A 21,828-nucleotide genomic window follows, 5' to 3' on the forward strand; every position below is an offset into this window, starting at 1 on the left:
AAGTTACTGAGGCCCCCAGAAAGTTTTTGGTGATTAGATTACATATACAGATATTTACTGTATTAGACATTAACACAGATATTTTGAAAGAATGCTATGTGTGAATTCACTTAAAAATGATAATAAATCTACTGTATGTTAATATTTAGTGAAAAACGTATTTTCCAAAAACAAACAAACACCAAATCAAAAGGAATGGCACTGTTCGCCATTTCTGCAACTATCTTTCAGGCCTGGAGTAACAGACTCTCAGATCTGCCCCTGGGTTTAATCATGATGTCTCTGGAAACCACACACATGGGAAAGAATGATCGAGAAAAGGCAAACAGCACCTCAGTGTTAGACTTTACGAACCCCCTGAAGAGGCCTCTGGGGACCCAAAAAGTTGGAGACACCACACTTATGAGAACCACTGATGTGAACGTCTTTTAAAAACAAGTCGAGGTGGGGCCAAGGACACTGGTTGTGCAGCTGTTAAGCATCCAGCTGCTAAACCCACCAGCAGTCCCCCAGGAGAAGGATGAGCCTGTCTGCTTCTGGGCAGCTCTACTGTCCTACAGGGTCGGTATGAGTCAGGATCGACTGGGGCGCAATGGGTCACTGCACAGTGCAAACAGAAAGGCAGCAGGTTGGCATGACTTGCATCCAGGACCCAGAATCCAGAGATCTGGATTTGAGCCCTAAGTCCACTGTCTGGCTGTTTCATCTTCACAAGACAGTGATGAACTTTTCACAAGTATCAGTGTTGCCATTGTGAACCAGGAATCAACCTGCTGTTCGCTCTCCGGGATGGCGATGAGAAACCAATGACAACGAACACGCAGGCACACTTTGTAGGTGATGAGCACACTGCGTCCCTTCAGATTTTTTGTTCTCAGGGCTCTGGATGGTACACCCTGGAGGACGATCCACACAAAATCATATCGGTGGCTCATTTCACAGCAAAGTGACTCACACTACCAGCCGCTGTCTTCCAAGTCCCCTCCAGTAAATCAGGGATGCAATTAGGAACATCGAATAGTTTATCTTTCTTCAGTCTGCAGTTTGTGCAAAGCTTTGGATATGTGAAAAAATAAGTAAGCAAAGCTGCTTTTTCAGAAGTTCTTCACATTCCAGGATTTTGCTGATAAGAGGGAAGAAAATTATCAGACACACCTCTAGGTGTACAAAAGAAAACGACCAGGTTTGGACAGCACGGCTCCTGTGATTAATGAGCGGCTCCGTGGAGTGCCAGAGGCGCTGTGTGCAAATGACGTCAATATTAATAGGCCCGTGCTGGCTTCTAGCCAAGTTACTCCTAAAATGAATGCAGGTCGGCACTGATAAAGTATACCTGTCTCCTGACCCACCTGCCTCAGAGTGCCTCAGGTTGGCCCAAAGCAAGCTCTGATAGGGGCTCAAGGAACAGGGCAAATGAAAGGGAAGTACAAGGCTCTGGGACCAGCATTTGAAGGGAGGCAGGAGTCACGGTGTGGCACTGTAGGATCAGCACTGGACTGCTAACCACAGAGTTGGCAGTTCAAACCCACCATGGGGTAGCTATGAGTCAAAACTGACTCAAAGGCACTTTACCCAACAATAGGGCTCAGAGTCCTGCTGCGGTGTGCTGTAGGATCAGCACTGCTGTAGGCTACCTGGAAGGTTGGCAGTTCCAACTCAATAGTCACTCTCAGAAACTCTATACAGGGTTGCTATCAGTTGGCACACGGCAACATACTGGGGCTCAGGCAGCAACTGGGGGAGTCTTCAGGGGTTTCTCCCCTACTTACACTGCCCCAGCAGATAAACATCATCTAGACAGTAGAGAGGGCGCTCGGGAGGAAAGTAAAACCTGAGCACCAAGCCCCCCCTCTGGCAGGCAGCTTTCCTCAGCTGGCTTCAGTCACCACTGTAGGGCACACACATGACTCAGAGCCATGTCCACAGCCATGGGGCCTATTAGGGGAGCTAACAGGTTACAAGTCAACAGCAGACAATGCACGGCACACAGTTCTTCCAGTCAGCACAGCCTCTCCTCAGCTGCCTCCACAGGCAGGCCTCTCTTTGGCCCTTGAACACATGGCCTCTGCCCTGTTCAGCCTTCAGCCCTGTTACAAGGCACACCACTCCACCATAAGCCTCAGCCTGAAGCTAGTTGGCTCCAGCTCTGTGGGTCCGCAAACGTAGCTCCTCCAAGTTAAGTGCCTGGAAGTGCCCAATTCTGCAAATAAACCTTTCTGCCCACAGTCACTTGGTTTTACACGCTTCACAGGCTGCGAAGCTCACCGCGCTGTGTCTCGCTCTGGATCTTGGTCCTGCTGTAGCTGCTCCTCTCCAGCTTTCTGTCCCTGGGTCTAGGAGGTCCAATACATAGGGGTCTCTGGTGTCAAAGGATGCACTCCGCTTATGAGATCTCCATTCCTGCTTTCTGAGATGGCTCATTTTACACCCACGTAGAAGAGTTCCAAATTTGTACAATTAACCTTGTTAAAGATCATTTACCTTCTCTTACCCAGATCTATCAGAAAAAGGTTTGGTGGAAGCTACAAAGACTAACTCTAGAGGAGACGTGTGAAGTAGTTCAGCACACTACAGGGTGTCTCACTTCAGAGTCTGAGTCCCTCCTATTCCAGACAGCCCAGGACACTGAGTGCACAACTCCTATTCACTTCCACACTGAGGAAGGGAATCAACTCAACCACGCCGACAGAGCAAGTCAGTTACAGGGCATTCATAAAAGAAAGCGTTATGTAGTAATCAGAAACTGTGTTTACAAAGACTTTTTAATCACAAGATAAACATTTCTCCTACTAAAACGAAAAGAAGCAATATAAAATATCATGATCCCAGCCCTATAAAAAATAGTTCTCGCTATGTGTATGAATGGAAGAACACGCAAATGACCACCCTAAATATGAGGGATTTCAATACAAAATCCCAACTCTGACCCTAGCCAACAGCTACCTTACCTACTCAACCTCTGACACTACCTGAAAATCATGTGATTTTCCAAACTGCCAAGGCTGCATCCACCCTTATCCACACTTCTGCTTACGTCCAGTAGACCAAGCAAACCCCAGCTTCCCAATTCTGATTACTGCGAACCAACCCCGACTGCCAACCACCCTGAGGAGCTTTAGCTCCCTAGTGACCTCTGCCTGCCCTAGCAGTGGGCCTTTCAACATAGCTTGTCCTCCCAAGCAGATAGTTGTTGAGTGCCATTGAATCCATTCTGACCCATAGTTACCCCGTATAGAGTTTCTGAGGAACGGCTGGGGAGCTTGAACTGCCAACCTTGCAGTCCAGCACATTAACCCACAACACCACACCACGACTCTCTGGCTGCAGGTAGTGGTGGTGATGTGCCGTGGAATCGCTTCTGACTCATAGCAACCCTGCACAGGGTTTCCGAGGCTATAAATCTTAATGGGAGCAGAAAGCCTCATCTTTCTCCCGCAAAACAGCTGGTAGTTTCGAACTGCTGACCATTAGCAGCCCAATTTGTAACCACTATGCTACCAGAGCACCTTGTGGCTGCAGGTGGTGGATGGTGGCTGTGTGCCGTGGAGTCGGTTCCGACTCATAGCGACCCTGTACTGGGTTTCCGAGGCTGTAAATCTTTACGGGAGCAGAACGCCTCATCTTTCTCCCACGGAACAGCTGGTAGTTTTGAACTGCTGACCTTGCAGTTCACAGCCCGGTTCGTAACCACTACACTACCAGAGCTCCTGGCTGCAGGTAGAGGGGTTCAATTCCAAATTACAAGGGTGCCCAAGGGCCTGGCCAGTGTCAGACCATGAGAGCATATGCCTGGTCTTGTCTATGATTTTGAATTTTATTCTCCATTTTTCCTCTCCTCTCTGTCCAGGCCCTTCCATTGTGATCCTGACCATAGCAGTTGGTCCTACACAGTGGCAACTCGACGACCATCTGAAACAACTACCCCACAACTAGAGCTGCAGAGCAGAAGCAGAGCGCCCAGCCATTCTACACATTTTGTGCAGGTTTCGGGTAGAATACACACCATAATATTCACCCATTGAGAGTGGAGTTGTGAACCATCTCCCAACTCCCCTCACGGCCACCTGCAGGCAGGCAGTCCCCACTCGGACCACACTTGCAGAAAGCCACTGATCTGCTTTTGGGCTCCATATGTTTCCCTTCTCTGGACAATTCACATAAAAGGAAACAAACACCCAGTCTGCCAGCTCCTATCACAGTAGTTTTTAGGTTTCTCTGTGTTGTCACATGTATCAGTAGTTTGTTCCATTTTATTACTGAACAGTATTCAATTGCCTGGGTCGATCTTATTTTGTTTATCCATTCACTAGCTGGTGGACATCTGAGCTGTTTCCATGTTGGAGCTATTATGAATAATACTAATAGGAGTTCTCACTTACATGTCCTGGAGCAGACAATTTTCACTTCCCTGGGTTTGAAATGTTCACTACATACTTACTATTTTAAGGAAGTGCCAAAGTGTTTTCCAGAGTGACTGCATCCCTTTACATTCCCAGCAGCAATGGATGAGGGATCCAATTTCTTCAGATCTTCACCAAGACATGCAGTCTATCTTCGGAATAACAGCTAATCTTGTGGGCCTGTGCTGGTAGCTCATTAGGTTTTAATTTGTATTTCCCTAATGATTACTGTGGAGTCCTGGTGTGGCACTGTAGGATAAGCACTGGACTGGTAACCGCAAGACTGAGACAGCACTTACCAACAACAATGACTGATGACATGGAGAAACTTTTCATGGGCTTATTTGTCATTTTTATGCCTTCTTGTATGAACTGTTTCCTCAAGGCTCTTATGCATTTTAAAAATAGATTGTCTTCTTCTTCTTAAACTGTAAGAGTGCTACTTGTGATTGACTTGTAATTTAATTCTATTTTGATCAGAGAAGATTTTCATATTTTAATCTATTGGAATTTGTGTAAGGGCCCAGCATAAGCTGTCTTCGTGGATGTTCCCTGTGAACTTGAAAAGTGTGTATCTATCAATGTATGTAGAGATATGTATGTTATTGGGGTACACTATCAGTGTCAATTAAAGTTGATTGATGGTGTTGTTCAAGTCTTCTATAGTCTGTCTAATTTTTTGTCTACTTGTTTGATCAATTACTAAGAGTAACATGGAAGTCTCCAACTATACCCGGGAATCTGTCTATTTCCCCTTTCAGCTCCATTAATTTTTGCTTCATGTATTTTGTGGCACATACACATTTCAAATTACTGTGGATTGATGTGATGGACTGGTCTTTTTATCATTAAGAAATGTCCCTTTTTCTTCTTGGTAATAGTTTTTTGTCCTGAAGTCTTCTTTGTCTGATATTAATATGTCTACTCCATCTTTCTCATGATTAGTTTTGGCATACATATCTTACTCTATCCTTATACTTTTAACCTATTTCTATCTTGGTATTTAAGTTAGATCTTGCTTAAAAAAAAAAAAAAATTAGTCTGAGAACCTCTGCTGTCAGTTGGAGTATTTATACCAACACTATCCAGAAGTGTGGGGGGTTCTGGGGTGGCGCTGTGGGCTAATGCACTGGACTGCAAAGTTGGTTTGAACCACAAGGTCGGTGGTTCAAGCTCACCAGCTGCTCCTTGGAAACCCTATACAGGGTCACTATGGGTCAGAATCAACTTGACGGCACTTAACAAAAACAACAACATTCAGTAGTGTGGCACTGCAGGATAAGCACTGGCTGTAAGGTCGGTTTGAACTGCAAGGTCGGCAGTTCAAATTCACTAACTGCTTCTCGGAAACCCCAGACAGGGTCGGAGCCAACTTTATGGCACTTAACAATAACAATCCAAAAGTATAGTCACTGGCTACATGTGGCTATTTCAATTGTGAAATGAGTCCTAAAGTGCTTAGTAGCTACAGTTCTGACAACACACCACAGAGCATTCCCATAGCGTAGAAAGTTCTGGCTTGCTGCTGCTGCTAAGTTCCGATGAAGTCAGTAGTCACAATTTGATCAATTTCTAAAGAGTGGCTTTGAACCACTGACCGTGGGAGTCGAGGCCATTTATAGTTCATGGACCCATCGGTCACTCGGCTGGGATTTAATCGATCCTCTTACTGTCTGTTTTTCTTTCTTTGGTCTCACTTGTTCTTTGTTCCTTTCACATCTTTTTTCTTGCCTAGACTGAAAACTTTTTATCATTATCTTCACTGTCCTGCTATGGCACTGTAGGCCAAGCACTGGACTGCTAACCACAAGGCTGGCAGTTCAAACCCACCAGCCACTCGTCAAAAACCCTAACCGTGGTGGTTATGAGTGGTGAGGGATGGCACTTAACAACAACACTGAATTATTATCTAGACCTATTTGCACTCCCCCCCCCCCCCTTCAAGGTTGCTCTAGGGCAGTGATTTGCAACAGGAAGCCAGTTTGCCCCCAGGGGCTATCTGGAAGCATAAACTCATTGTCAACTCACAGGGACCCTAAGGGAAAGAGTAGATATTGCTTCACAGAGTTCTCAAGGCTGTAAACCTTCCTCCTGAGGAAGAACAGGTGGGTTTGAACCACTGACCTTTCAGTGGCAAGGAACAGAAATGTTTTTGTTGTTCCAACTTGAAGGGGACAGGAGTGGGGATGGAGCCGGGGCTGTTACTAGCATCCAGTGAGTGGAGGTCAAGGATACTGCCAACATCCCATCGTGCACAGGACAGTCCCTGACAACCAAGAGTTATCCATTCCACTAGCACCTTTCCTGAGCAACTGTCTGGGGCTTCCTAAACGCATCTCTAACTTAGTGGTCCATGTAATAAGAGCGTACCATGTTATGGAAAACGGAAGGCTCTCCCAGAAGTTATGGTTTCAATTCCTCCTTCCTAACTTGTTAACGCTGTCACGTCCACCTAGCTAATCTAGCTTCCTAAGGCTCAGCTTTCTTCCAGAGAAAACTGTGACTATCTAGTGCTGCAGGGTAAGTCCTGGATTGCTAACGGCAAGGACGATGGTTCAAACACACCAGCTGCTCCTTGGAAACCCTATACAGGGTCACTGTGAGTTAGAATCAACTCAACAGGACTTCACCACCGTGACCACCAGCCATAGTGACCCTGTATAGGAACATAATGTAGGGAAATTTCATTCACACTGGATGCTGTAAAAGAGTCTGACTGACTTGGGCTGATGAAGGAACAGGCGGGCCTTTGTGAGTAAAAGCTCTCAGGTGCACAGACAATAACTAATGCTGGAGGAGAAACCCAGCGTTCCGCCTTGGCACGTGGTTAGCTGTCCTCCAAATGCCCAGCCTCCAAAATGACCACGAGACAACACTCTGCTGGATTGGCTGGGCAGATCTGACACAGAAGAGAATTCCAGGAATCTTTCGTCTCTGATATATAATCCCTTTTATTTACCTATGTTTAACTGAAAACATCTGGAAGTGGTACCACACAAAATGTTATTCAGACTTCAGACATGTCACTTCAGACATGTCAATAAAATGTCCATAAGGGATGGGCCTGGTATAAACTGGGGGGGGCACCTCAGCAGCCTCAGAGCCGCCCAAATTTAGGACTATAATGGAAGTATGTGGTCTGACATGAGGTGATAAAAGCTCTTTCCCCATAAAGCTTAATGAGCTCTATTAGTCTTGAGCTTACAGGCACCTAAAAGGGTCAGCCCCGCAGAGAGTAACCGACTCTCCACACATGGCTCCATTCAAATGGCACGTCTCAGATTACTGATGTAATTGCTATAACCTGACAATTTCATTAGATTCATGTGGCAGTTAACTATTTAGGAATATACAGCAAAGGGACATGGCTCATTCACAGTTGTTTGGAGGGGACAAAATGAAATTACGTTTCCTTCATATTCACATGCAGGACTCTTGCAGTGTATGGTCTGTGGCGCTGTGGGCTATGCACCAGACTGCAAATCCGTTTGAACTGCAAAGTCAGTGGTTCAAGCTCACCAGAAGCTCCTCAGAAACCTTAAACAGGGAGGGTCGCTATGGGTCAGAACTGCTCAATGGCACTTAAGAACAACCAGAATTATTTGTTCCTTTATACAAAACTGGGGAGGGGGTTTGGAAATTTACCATACTAGTCATTTTCCTTCACCAGCTAAACCTGCAGCTTCATGGTAAAATTCAGTATTAAAAGACTTGCACTTTCCTTGGTCCTGGGGGCAGCCACCTCTAGCTAAGTCATCAGGTGGCCACTGCAAAATTCCAGGCTAGAAAAATATCAACAGGAAGCCCTCAAAGTCTTTCCCACCAAGACAAGAGGAGCAGTTTGGTCAGCTCTAATTTGGATTTCATCATGTTCTAAGCCCAGGAAGAACACAGAGCGATACATCCAAGGGAAAAGACAGCTCTGGATCACTAAACAGGGAGAGCAGTTCTGACAGAAAAGGACAGACAATCCCTGAACTTCGATCATGACAATCTCCCTTCTAGTTCCTATCAAAGGTGAAAGTTTCCACATAAATGAGGGGGTTTTGAAAAGTTCATGGAAAAATGGAATTAACAGCCCCCTCATATATTCCCAGTGTTTAAGCAGAGTAGTAAATGTAATCCAATAAACCACTTGTTTGGCTTATGTGCAAAGGGCATGGTGGTGGCAGCCCTTGTCGCCTAGCTCCCCTCATCAGCATCAGTCCCAGGAGGACTCCTCTGAGGCACAGGGAACAGCCCTCCTCTCTCCAGTCTTTGCGTCAGCTCTACACCAGCTCTCTCTGCCATGGCACTCGCTACTTCTCAAAACCCACTGCAATGGCCACAGAGAACACACAGGGCAGACCCACAGTTGGGGTAGAGGGGGTCTACTAGGAAAGTTGTTAAGTGCTGCCGAGTCAGTTCCGACCCACAGCAATCCTGTATAAGGTTTCCAAGGAGCAGCTGGTGAGCCTGAACCGCCGACCTTGCAGTTCAAACTGACTTTGTAGTCTGGTGCATTAACCCACAGCACCATCCCATCCCAGGACTTGTGAGGGTTCTACATTTACATGGTCACAGTCCCTCATGGGTAGCAAACCTGACCAATCCCCTTATTAGGGGTCCATATACTGTATTTGCACGGTCACACTCCCGCATGGGTTCCAGGTACCGTATCAACCTGGGTGGTGGGCCACAAGCAGCTTATTTGCAGAGTCCCATCCAATCACTTTGTGCTTATCACAAAGAGGGTCACGCACACAATTCACTGCACCTTACTATAGGTGCCAAACCCTATCGATAACAGAGAGAGCCAAAGATGAGAAAGACAATGATCCTGATCTTAAGCAACTACAATCAAGCTGGGGACACAGTTAACTATATATGAAAAGATGTCAGCCCCGTTTAGTCCTGCCGCCAAATTTACGGGTAAAAAGCCTGCTACTCTCAGTCTCACCTACTCATGTGTTTTCCGGCTCATTCCTTCCTTCATTCATTCAACAAATAATCTTTTGGAGCTTCCCATTAGGAGGCCTGGTGGCAGTGTGGGCTAGGTGTTGGAATGCTAAACTCGAAGTCGGTAGTTCAAATCCACCAGTCACTCCACAGGAGAAAGATGATGCTGTCTACTCTCATAAAGATGGGAGTCTTGGAAACCCTATATAGGTTGAAATTGACTCTACTGCGATGGGTTTTGAATTTATTATTATTAATTAAGATAAAACTGGAAATACATGGGAACAAGACCAACAGGGCCGTCCCTCTCTCCATGAGCTGACATTCAATAGTCCACTGGAGCTCCACTAGAAACAGCTTTGCCATTCACTAGCATCCTCTCCACACTTGCCCTAGTGAATGGACATCAGTCTTAGTCCTGTTACTCTCCACAGGTCAGCCAGCACAGCCTAGTTCCCCTACTAACTCAGCCTACTCAGCCCCTGCTGATACAGGAGTCCCGCCCCACACATTATCAACATAATCAACATTATCAACATCACCTCTTGACCTCAGTTCCCAACACGCCCTTTCTTCTTCAAGGCCAGACTGTTTCAAAGTCAAATCTGAACGACTGTCCTGATGTAAGTCTGTAGTCATTTCCTAGGGCACAGTAACAAATGATCACAAACCCAGTGGCTGAAAACCACAGGAACTGATTCCCTCACAGTTCTAATGGCTGGAAGTCTGAACTCAGGGTACCACTGGGCCAGGCTCCCTCTGAAGGCTCAGGGGAGGAATTTCCAAACCTCTCCCAGGAGCTCCTTGGCTTGTGGCAACATCGCTCCAGTCTCTGCCTTCTCCTCTGCACAGCTCTCCTCTTCTTATAGGGACACCAGGCATTGGATTTAGGCCCATCCTAAATCCAGGATGCTTGTATCTCGAGGTTCTTAACTACTCACATTAGCTTATTTCCAAATAAAGGTCTGAAGTTCCAGGTGAACATGCGTTTGGAGGGACAGGGAGAAGTAAGGGGCAAAGCCACTATTCAACCACAGCCACAGCCTGCAACACCTGTTATTCCAGAAGCCATCATCAAAAACATTCCCATGTCTCTCTTTCCCGCATGGCTCCTGCAAGGAAGAGCACCGCTGTGGGTCACTGTTGCCATGGTCAGAACGGAACGGACTGCCCAGCAGTCAACAGGATGGTGGTTTTCAATGACAGCTCACAATGACACGGCTCACAGCGGTGCCCCAGCTGAAGAGCAGACACAGCTCCAGGCATGCTCTCTTCTCATCTCTTTCCTCATCAGTCCACAAGGAGCCCCAGGAGCATAGTGGGCTACGTGCTGGGCTGCTAACTAAAAGGTCAAAAGGTCAGCAGTTCAAATCCACCACCCGCTTTTCAGGAGAAAGATGAGGCTTTCTGCTCCCGTAAAGATATGCAGACTCTATGTAGGGTCACTATGAGTCGGAGCCCACTAGACGGCACACGCAGCAGCAATCAGCCCAAGATTCTCCAGCAAAGTCTCCAACCAACTGGACCTTCCTAGATGCAGCCTTGCCCGGGATTTCTCCACGCTCTCTGAACATCGGGGGAGTTTAAAGGGAGCTTCCAAAAGTTGGTTGAAAAGTAGAATTTAAAGATAATACACATTTTCCACAAACCTTTTAAAGCCCCCCTCAAAGACAATATATACAGTTGACTTAGATAAATAGTTGTGTGAGTAACTGAGATACAGCAAGCATCTGTAAAATCAAGGACTGATTTCACTCTAAATATTACAAAAGAAAATACAATTTAAAAACACTAGAGGCAATGTCCTGCTGTGAAAGTTCCTATAAAACCCGAATCACTGTAACTTCTAAAAATGTTCTTCCTAAAGAGGTTACATTCATTCATTACAAGTGCGCCCTGCCAAAAGCACACCTCCTAAGGGATCAAATCCATGATTAATTTCATTCATCAATTAGTAATTCTAGTACACAGGTCGGAGAGGACATTCTTACCTCCAAAGGCGAGCTGCAAAGGAATCTTGTGAACTTCAGAGTTGAATTTGAATAGAATCCATTGCATCCAATAAATGAGGAGTAAAAGAGAGAAGAGAAAAAAGAACACTTATTATACAATCTTCCATTAAGAACAGTAAAAGTAAACCTAAGGGTCTATGCAAAACTAATGCTTTCATACATCATATGAGGGGGCTTCAAAAAGTTCGTGAAAAAAATGGAATAAATGGTAATAGAAACTTTCCGCAAACTTTTTGAAGCCCCCTCACATAATTTATTCACGGAGTACAACCTAATCCATATCAGGTGCCCAGTTATTTGAATCAATTTAAACAAACATCTAAAAAGAAAAAAATGTGTATAAAAGTAATAAAGAAAATCCAAGTTAGTCCTAAATATTTCATTCCTCTTAGTTTTACCTCCTAAACCCTACATAATAAATCACCTTCCAAGAGAGGAATCCATATTCTCCTGACCCTAAATGTCACTGGTAGGGTTTAGTAAATGCCAAGAGGATACGGATATAAACCAGTGGGGAGAAATAAAAACCAAGACGCAGTAGGAGGCTGCATGAGCAAAATGGGGCATGGGACCCGTAACTGGATTGGATGCTACAATTAGGCACTCGGGCCTCAATGTTTACCCTGCCCTGCCCTCCTTTCCTCTATTCCACAGGCAGATTTTGGTTTTCTGCTCCATAAACATATGCAGGCTTATGGAATGTCATCTGAAACTAAGTGTCATGCCTGTTTCTCTTAGCTTTAAAAGAAAGAAATTACAACTTTTTATTTTTGGGGGGGGGATGAGGGTGAGGGTGGGGGCAGGCATGACAAGGCAAATTACAGCTCATCTCTGAAATGTGGACTGCCACATAACCTCATAAATAATACATGATCATAATTTCTAATGTTTCCTTCTTCTGTGTTATTTACAGAATCGACATTTCAAATCCTCAGAGATTTACTGTAATAAAATACCAAGTAGTATAAACTCTCCAGCTTTCTAAATGCAAATTAATGACAATAAAACCAGTGCCCAGGACTGTCCCCAAGCACTGTGATCTTCCTCTCCACAACAAAGCTAGCTAGTACTCAGGGAATAGAAATCACCTATATCCTCTTTCAGACATACACAAGGAAATATTTACCAGTGAAATGAGACAATGTCTGCACTTTCCCTGAAACACATTTGGAAGAAGAGTACTAGAAGGGAGTGCACAGATCAACCGAGATCCATCAACTATCAAAACCACTGATGATGGGAGACTAAGAACACAATGCGCCTCAGCCTCTAACAACAGCTTATAGAACTCTCTAAGGGAATGTCTAACGGTTACAAAATATATTATTATCAGGCACTCGCCACCCCACCCCCAAAAAAACAAAACAAAAACGCAAATACATTCCTAAAGGAGTATCATGAGGGCATGCCAAAGTTACTACGGATCTAACTCAGCATCATTTAAGCCCCGGAGGACAAGGTGCTTTCAAATTGACCCATGAACAATGGTTTCTAAATTTAAATTATAGCAGTAAGCAATTCAACTATGCTACCTGCTAAGAGAACTTTCTGAAAGTGCAAGTTAGACCAAAATACTGAATTTTCATAAAGCTAAGATGACACAGAAGATTCTTTGAAATGTGAAATGCAACTTTTGTGATCTTCGAGTCTGTGCATGGTCACCCCACATAAGGCAATCCCAAACTTCCTTTCAAGAGTGAAAAAGTATGAGCTTAGAGGCTAGTAAATTCTCACAGTGGGGACCAACAAGGGAGGCCTGGGGAGGCTTTTGATGACAAAATGAGAAATTTGATTTCTTTAGGCTCTTTTATGATTTTCCTCAGTCTGTACACCTTGACTAAATACATCGTAGGTCTGAATCTAGAAATACCTCAAGTTCAGCAGTAATTAAGGAATCATTTAGAATGGAAGTGATTTTAAATAACAACAGAGAGAAACCTGTAGACCTTCTCCAAGAAAATCAATGTTTCCTTCAAGCACTGAAAATTTACACACATCTCTGTGGTTTGTATGTGTTGCATCTGTATCGTGGCTATTTCAAAACACACCTCAAAATTCCTGCCCCATTTGAAGCTTCCAAACTTGGAAATACATCAATAAGAGTTCTCTGTCCCTAAAGCAGTGAAACAGAATAACAAATCACAAGGCACACACACAGTCCTTCCTGTTCACAGCACATGAAAAAGATTTCAAAACTGCTGCTTCTCTATGAGTGCATGGGAAGAATCCATTGCTATTTCATTTCACGTCAGTTAATTACTTGGTAAATTCTTTCATAATGAATTTACACATATTATGCTCAACCCAGATGGCAATACTTTGAAAAAGAAAAATCATTAAAAAAGCACATATGAATGCAAAAAACATTCTGGCTACCTACTGAAATTTAACTGCAGAAATAGATGTCATTTAATGAATGCCACCACGATGCCTGATCAGCTTTAAAATGAAAAAACAAAGAAAAAAAGAAAAGACGATGGCCACAGCTGGAATCACACATCAGTATCCCTTTCCTCCCAGGCCTGTGCTTACTATTCCATTAGAAATGCCGTGCAATTGTCGTCATCATTGTATGCCGTCGAGTCAGTTAGGACTCATAGCAACCCTGTATAGGTTTTCTGAGAACAGTTCATGGGTTTGAACTGCCAACCTTGAAGCTTAGCAGTGCAGTCCTTATCCTACAACAGTGCCACCCTAGGGCCCACTGTGCAATAGCTATAGTTAACAGGTACAAAGAAGGATCCTACTCTATATAGGAGACTAAATTACAAAGGATTGCTACCAGGGTTCTGGTTCACACAGGCATGGGTTTATTCCAAACAGAACGTGTTTACATGTGCCTCTGCCCTCAGTGGACAGTGCAGACAGGTTCGCCCAGTAATACACTTGTCCTAGTCTCCTTACAGGGCCTTCAAAGGTCCAATCAAAACAGTGGTTCCACAGAGATCTGCTGGGCCAGCTAAATGCAAGACAGAGAGGTCAGTTCAGAAGGTTAGGGTGACTGTTTGGGGGGCTTCAAAGGCGTCCCCTAGATAGATTTTCTCAACACAGGGCAACCATGAGGGTTTTCTAGGAAGAAGTCTTAAGAAACCTAAAACCCGCACTGAGGAGAAGAAGGCCGGGAAAGTTGTCTCTCTATCTTCAAGGGTAGCCTGGGCTGTTCCATAAGGATTTCCGTGGGAAAACTTACACCATCCTCCCTACAGCCCTGATCTTGCACTTTCAGACTTCTGGTCCCTCAAATTCAAGAAACACTGAGAAGAAACACAATTTGAGTCCTTCAAGGCAGAATTTTTGAGGGAAGGGTTAGAAATGACTACCCCATCTTCAGAAGTGTATATAGACTTAAATGGAGACTATGTCAAGAAACTGTCGCTTCACATTTTGATTTTTGTTAAATAAACGTTTCTATGATTTAACAGCCAGACTTTTTGACTTACTCTTGTATGACTAAGAAAATAAAGACCTTCGTGTTTTACAAAATATCAGAGTGATTTTACAGACAGGAATGCACATCATTCAGAAACACGTAGCAGTAAGCATAACCACATATGGTACCTTTCCATTTTACCTACGTCAAAGACAAGAGCGTCTGAGTGGTGCCGTGGCTAAAGCGCTATGCAGCTAGTCACAAGGTCAGTGGTTCAAACCTAGCAGCTGCTCTGCAGGAGAGGATGTGGCCGTCTGCTTCCATACAGATTTATAGCCTCAGAAACACTGCGGAGTGCCTCTACAGTGTCCTCCAAGCATCAAAACTGATTGGGTGGCTGCAGGTTTGCTTTGTTTGGTTAATTTCATGGACCGCTTTTGGAAACGACTCTTCCAGGCAACCTCAGAATACACCAGATCAGCAGTCAGAGAAGTTGGATGTTCAAGTCCCTGCTCCTATAATGCCCTTTATAAACTGTCGCGTCATCAACGCCTCCCTCACAGAGGGACTCACGTACAGCTGGGATGCTTGCCTGTGCTAGCATGATAAGCTACCTATCTCATCATCTACAGATTTATAAAATGATCCACGGTGTCAGGGCAACGGGACCTGAGACCAGACAGTCACAGTGACCCATCAGGTCAGAATCCTGGAGACCTTAACCCCCAACGAGAACTAACGCACATACCCTCCTGGGTCAACAACAATGTTCAGGACCACCCGTCACAGGGCGGGTTTCTGATACTGAACTCAGAAATGTCTATCACAAAATCAATCACTAAATTGAAACTATATGGACCTAACTTAAGACTTAAAAATGTAGACCATTCCTTTCCTACACCCTGCCATCAAGCCCACGTCAAACCTAGAACAGAACAAGAAAGCACTTACAGGTGACCAGACCCTTATAAATGCAGGCGAGTATGACCGAGTCAGTGGGGGACAATTTTTATGTCATGTTGTGTGTTATTGTTAAGTGCCATCGAATCAGTTTCATAGTGATCCTGCACGGGGTTTCTGACCTTGCAGGTTAACAGTCTGGTGCTTATCCTATAACACTACAAAAGATCTAGAGATCTACCTCAGTAGGATTCTTACTTGCAGGGCATGAGTCTAACATAGACGAGAAAGGAAGAAGTCGCCCGACAGTGGCCTTCTCAACCCTGAACAGCTAAGTATTTTGATACCAAAGGCCAGCATTACCCTTGGGATTCACTTTATGAAACTCATGAAAACATTTAATGCTAATTCTTCCGTCATGTCTGAACCTTTTTAAAAACCACAAGGGCTCTGATCTATGCCTGGAATCGAAGGAGCAAAGGCAGCAGATTGAGAAGATTTAAAATCTTTCTAGTCTCTAAGAAGCCGAGGAGGACACACGAGGGCCCGGTGCTGCTGTTCCCTAGCTGCTTACTGACCTCAGCCCTCAGAGCACACCACCCACCATACCAGGGGCTGCCGCGCTAGTCTGCACGGGTAGCCACCCCCCCACTCACCCCCGCCTGTCTCATGGCCTCCACTCACCCACTCCCTGCTGAGGAGTCACTTGTGACTCATAACAGACCTAACAGGACAGGACAGAACTGCCCATAGGGTTCCTGAAAATCTGTACTGTGTAGACCCGCCTAACTTTCTTCCACAGGGTGGCTGGTGGGTTTGAACTGCTGACCTTGAAGTTAGCAGCCCAACAGCTAATCCCAAATGCCACCAGGGCTCTCTCATTCTCTCCAGAGGAGTATAAAGTATTTTATGTTCACTGTTTACCCAAAATGTCCCAAGTGCACAAAACAGGAGTGAGACATATCATCAGTTAGAACTGATAAGCCCCTTTCATCCCTGTGGCAGCAAGCCTTGTACACACTTTCGTGGAGTAAGTGCCAAGACCCTCAGGCACTTACTGACCCATCACCACTCAGATGATAGCAGACTGAGTACCTGGGTCGCCCCCTGCCCCTGAAAAAAAAACCTCACTGCCGTCGAGTGGATTCCGATGCATAGCGACCCTAGAAGGACAAAGTAACCTAGGGGTTAGGAGGTTAAACTTTACAGAAGCAGACAGCCTTTTTCCCTGAGGAACTGCCGGTGGGTTTAAACCGCCAACCTTGCAGTTATCAGTCTAATGTTTAACCTACAATGCCACTAGGGTCCTATAAAGCGAGTTGTTGTTAAGTGCCACAGAGTCACTTCCGACTCACAGTGATTCTGTATAGGGTTTCTGAGACTCTATCTCTGGTCAAAGTGATAAGAAATGAAATCTATCACGAAATTGAATGTTTATGTATTTTTAACATTAATAGAAGCCTATGAATAGAAGCTTTTAGAAGCATTTTAAATTTAATTTGTTTGCTAATATGTGCAAGGATCTTGCATGTCTTACCCATCTAAGAATCGCCAAGATCTACTTTAGTGGCTGGAACATGATAGAAATTCAATATTTATATGAGAAATTAGAGAGAAAAAGCACATTCCTCTATAGGCTTGGAGAAAGAAATCTGGAAGTCATTCTAAGTACAAATTATGAGCTATTTCTAAGATGGCTAATAAAAAGCTAACGAATATATTGTTGTTGTTCTTAAGTGCTGTTGAGTTAGTTCTGATTCATAGTGACCCAGGTGAGGCATGGCTGGTGGGTTTGAACCACCAACCATGTGGTTAGCAGGCCCATGCTCACCCTACAGCACCACACTAGGACTCCAATGAATATATAATACACTAATATCCAGTCCTATACAAACATATTCCCTAGTTTTACACACACTTAAATAAAACAGATTTATGCACTGGAGAAATAATCATACGTATAATATGTCCATTTTACTGTGACTTTGTTTGACTACAACAAACTCAACAGTTTCTTACACACATAAGCAGTGAGCTAAATCCCTTGGCATACACAATGAATTGCTCTGCAAACACACACACTGCTCTTGTTTAGACCAGTCATCAATAGGTAGCATTGTTCGCTTGTCATGTCTTTACCAGGGGGCCATAAACTCGAGGCCCCTCAGCTTTAATGGAAAAAGCAGACCTCGGATACAAAAGCAAGAGACAAATGGTGCTCGCAGCAAGAGGATTCCTCAGTAAGGGCTTTGCACTCACTAAAATGTGCTTACCTCGTGGTAGGGCGCTGCTCAACACCAGTGCTCAGGAAATTAAGAGCAGCTTTTACTTAGTATACTAGGACAACCGTCAAAAGCGTTTGACATCGTCTGAGTTGTCCTTTTTGCGTTAAGGCACAAGTTTCAAGAACACGATTTTCTTCTGAGTAGTTTTCCACTTGGCCACAGCCAAGCTTGCTCTCCAGAGGTTTGCTAAGAATGATCAACTCGCTCGCTCCTTCAGGGAACGTTTACTACGCAGTACTTGGTTCAAGGCACTCAGCTGGCCAGCGTGCATCTCTCTCTTCAGCCTCTGGCCTCCTAGTTTTTGAAGTCGGGGAAACCAGCACAGAACCTGCTCTAGTGGTTGGCAGTGCAACACAGCAAGTTTATCGAAGGAGAGGTCAGCTCTAAGTAGAAGTGAAAAACTCATCACTGGAGTCAAAACCAGAAATCTCTAGAGTCCCTCTGTCTCCAGTTGCAAGTAGAGCAGTTCAGAAACACACACAAATCTCTGCTCAATAATACATTCTACCGGCTTTATGTGGTGGGAAGAGCAGGCATACTAAAAGCTAATAAGACTGAAATATAGACACACATTCTTTGAAGAAACTTAAGAACTGATTCTAATTTACTATCAAAATTTAATTATTTTTTTTTAAATTCAAACAAGAGTTTGAATTAAAATGGAAAAAAACAAAGAAAAACGCTGATTGGGTAGACCAGAAGCACCACTAGTCTGCCCTGGATCTGATCTCTGATGACTCTTGGTGACAGTGTCTCAGCCAAGCCCCTTCCATGTATACTGATCTTCATCCTCACAACAAACCCTGTTGTCCTATTGCTCCCACTTCCCCTCCTTGTTTACAAATGTGGGACCTGAGCTGCTTAGAAAGTAGAGGAACTGGGGCGCCTGCTCCTGGCCACACTGGTAATTAGGTGGTGTTGCTAAGTGCCATCAAGTCAGTTCCAACTCAGAGTGACCCCATATAGGATTTCCAAGAAAGCTTCTGGGGGGTTTGAACTACTGACCTTGTGGTTAGCAGTCCAGTGTTTCTTTTATCCTACAGCGGGGAGCTGAGATTTCAGGCTGGAATGTCTGACCTGAGTTCTGACTTGCACCCGACATTTCTCTACCTTGACAGCATCAATATTCTAGTCCAAACATCTGCAGACCTGGGACTACAGCAAGCTGCCACTGGATAGGGCTGGTGTCAACTTTACATGAGTTAACCCAAGTCCTTTGTCCCCAGCCACGCTAGTCCCCAGGCCCAACACCCATTTCATTACAAGTATGCCGTTTGAATGGGTTAAAATAAGGAATCCAAAAGACGTGTTCATAATGTTTATGCCCCCAACTCACAAAAGAATACCAAGCTCCTTCTCCCATTTTCCTCTTAATATTTTACTAATATTCCAACTCACCAGCCACGCCTCTAATACGCTATACAGGGCCACTATCAGTCGGAACCAACTTGATGGCACACAATAGTACCACCAACAACAACAAACCCTCCAATAACATTGGTGATCTCATTTCCAAGCCATAAACCAATATCCCTAAACTCCCACACCATACACCTAGTCTACTTTTGCCAAAACATTTAGTCCCTGGACCACAAGGTCAGCGGTTCAACTCACCAGCAGAAACCCTATACAGGGTCACTATGAGTCAGAACCGACTTGACAGCACTTACAACACCACCCTATTCTACAAGGAGGCCTGGTAGCACAGTGGATTACAATCGGGGCTGCTAACTGCAAGGTCAGCAGTTCAAATCTACCAGTCACTCCACAGGAGAAAGAAGAGGCTTTCTGCTCCCTTAAAGATTTACAGCCTCTGAAACCCTAAACAGGGTCACTATGAGTCAAAACCGACTCACAACCCTAACCACCATGGCCACCACCCTGCTACATAAGGGGTCCTGGCAGCGAAGTGGATTATGAGCTGGGCTGTTGACCACAAGGTCAGTAGTTTGAATCTACCAGTTGCTCTGTAGGAGAAAGATGAGGCTTTCTGTTCACATACAGATTTACAGCCTCGGAAACCCGATACTAGGAGTCGGGCCTGACTTGATGGCACATAGCCAGCACAGCTACCACCCTGGGAGCACAGTGGAATACCAGCTGGGCTGCTAACTGAAAGGACAGAAATTAGAACCCACCAACTGCCCCACAGGACAAAGATGAGGCTTTTGGCTCCTGTAAAGATATACAGCCTCAGTAACCCCAAACAGGGTACCTGTGAGTCAGAACTGACTCGGATGGTACACCCCCAGTCCCCAACCCTGTTATATATAACTTACTGGTTTCTTATGTTTATTACGTCCCACCTTCACCCCAGAATGTAAGCTCCACAGGAACACAGGGTCTGGACCTTGAGCTCCCATCTCTGCAGTTGTATAATGCTATGGTTTATGATCTCATACAAGATTTTTGAAATTATTGAGCAAAAAAAAATTTACGAGAAAATGTTCCAAGTGCTAGCTTTAACTCCACCCCTTCATGGCTCCCCCAAAAGTTACACTATACTGAGAATTTTACATGCCTCTGCTACAACTTATTTAAGTGAATCATTCAGAAGCTCTAGCAACTGAAACTACTGCCAGTAACAACCACTGCTCATGTGTCCGTGTGTTGGACTGTGGTGGCCTGTGTGCTGGGAGGCTGGAAATCATGGCACCAGTATATCAAATACCAGCAGGGTCACCCATGCTAGACAGGTTTCAGCGGAGCGTCCAGACTAAGACTAGGAAGAAGGACCTGGCAATCTACTTATGAAAAAACTGACCAGTGAACAGCAATAGTCTATTGTGGTAAAGTGCTGGAAAATGAGCCCCTCAGGTTGGAAGCCAACTGGGGAAGCACTGCCCTCTTCCACTAGAGTTAACCTTAATTATATGGATGGAGCAAAGCGTTTGATTTCGAGACCTTTATTTGCTGATATGACACCAGTCAAATGAGAAAAGAAGCAGCTGCAAACATCCATCAATCATCAGAACAACACAGAATGTGCAAAGTATGAATCTAGGAAAATTGGCAGTCAGCACACATGGAATGGGATGCACAAAACCAACATCATCGGCACAAGTGAGCTGAAATGGACTACTATTAGTCATCCAGCAAAATGCAGAAATTAGCAAACAATATCAGTAATATCACATACAAGTAAAATTTTTGCTGAACACAATTCAAAAATGATCGCAGCAACAAATTAACAGGGAATGCCAGAAATTCAAACCGGATTCAGACAGGATGTGGAATGAGGAATTATCACTGTTGATACCAGATGGATCTTAGCAAAACACAGAACATCTAGAAAGATGTCCATCTGTGTTTTATTGTCTGTGCAAAGGCATTTCACTGTGCAGATTGTAATAAATAGACAACATTGTGAAGAACTGAAATCCCAGAACACTGAATTGTGCTCATGAGGAACCTGCACATAGACCAAGAGACAGCTGTTTGAAGAGAGCAAGGAGATACTGTGTGATCTAAAACCAAGAAAGGTGTGCACCAGGGTTGGATCCTTTCACCTTTCTTACTCAATCTGCATGCTGAGCAAATCATCCAAGCAACTGGATTCTATGAAAAAGAACCTGGCATCAGGATGGAAAACGTATTAACCACCCGTGATACGCAGATGACACACAACCTTGCTTATTGAAAGTGAAGAGGACCTGCCAAAGATCAGAGACTACAGCCTTCCGTACAGATTATGCCTCAATACAAAGAAAATAAGTATCTTCACAACTGGACCAAGAAGCAACATCATGATAAATGGAGAAAAGATGGACATTGTTCAAGGATTTCATTTTGCTAGGATCTACAACCAATGCCCACGGAAGCAGCAGTCAAGAAATCAGATGAAGATGGAGGCAGAGGCGATGACGTGGAGAGATGGAGTGGCTGGGGACTCTAGATCCAGAGAGGGAGAGAGGCTGCGTGCT

At 44.6% G+C, this 21,828-nt stretch overlaps 1 protein-coding gene across 3 annotated transcripts in view; it reads right to left on the reverse strand.

The window, feature by feature from the left end:
* The window catches only part of ATE1 (arginyltransferase 1), a 153,104-nt gene that overhangs the window by 89,917 nt on the left and 41,359 nt on the right, over positions 1-21,828 (reverse strand). For all 3 annotated transcript variants that reach the window (XM_006831419.1, XM_006831417.1, XM_006831418.1), the window contains exon 8: positions 11,330-11,362. In XM_006831419.1, coding sequence (XP_006831482.1) covers positions 11,330-11,362 — 33 coding nt within the window. The remainder of the gene's footprint in view (positions 1-11,329; positions 11,363-21,828) is intronic.

The sequence above is a fragment of the Chrysochloris asiatica genome, unplaced genomic scaffold (assembly GCF_000296735.1).
Source record: "Chrysochloris asiatica unplaced genomic scaffold, ChrAsi1.0 scaffold00003, whole genome shotgun sequence".
In the NCBI taxonomy this organism is placed as follows: Eukaryota; Metazoa; Chordata; class Mammalia; order Afrosoricida; family Chrysochloridae; genus Chrysochloris; species Chrysochloris asiatica.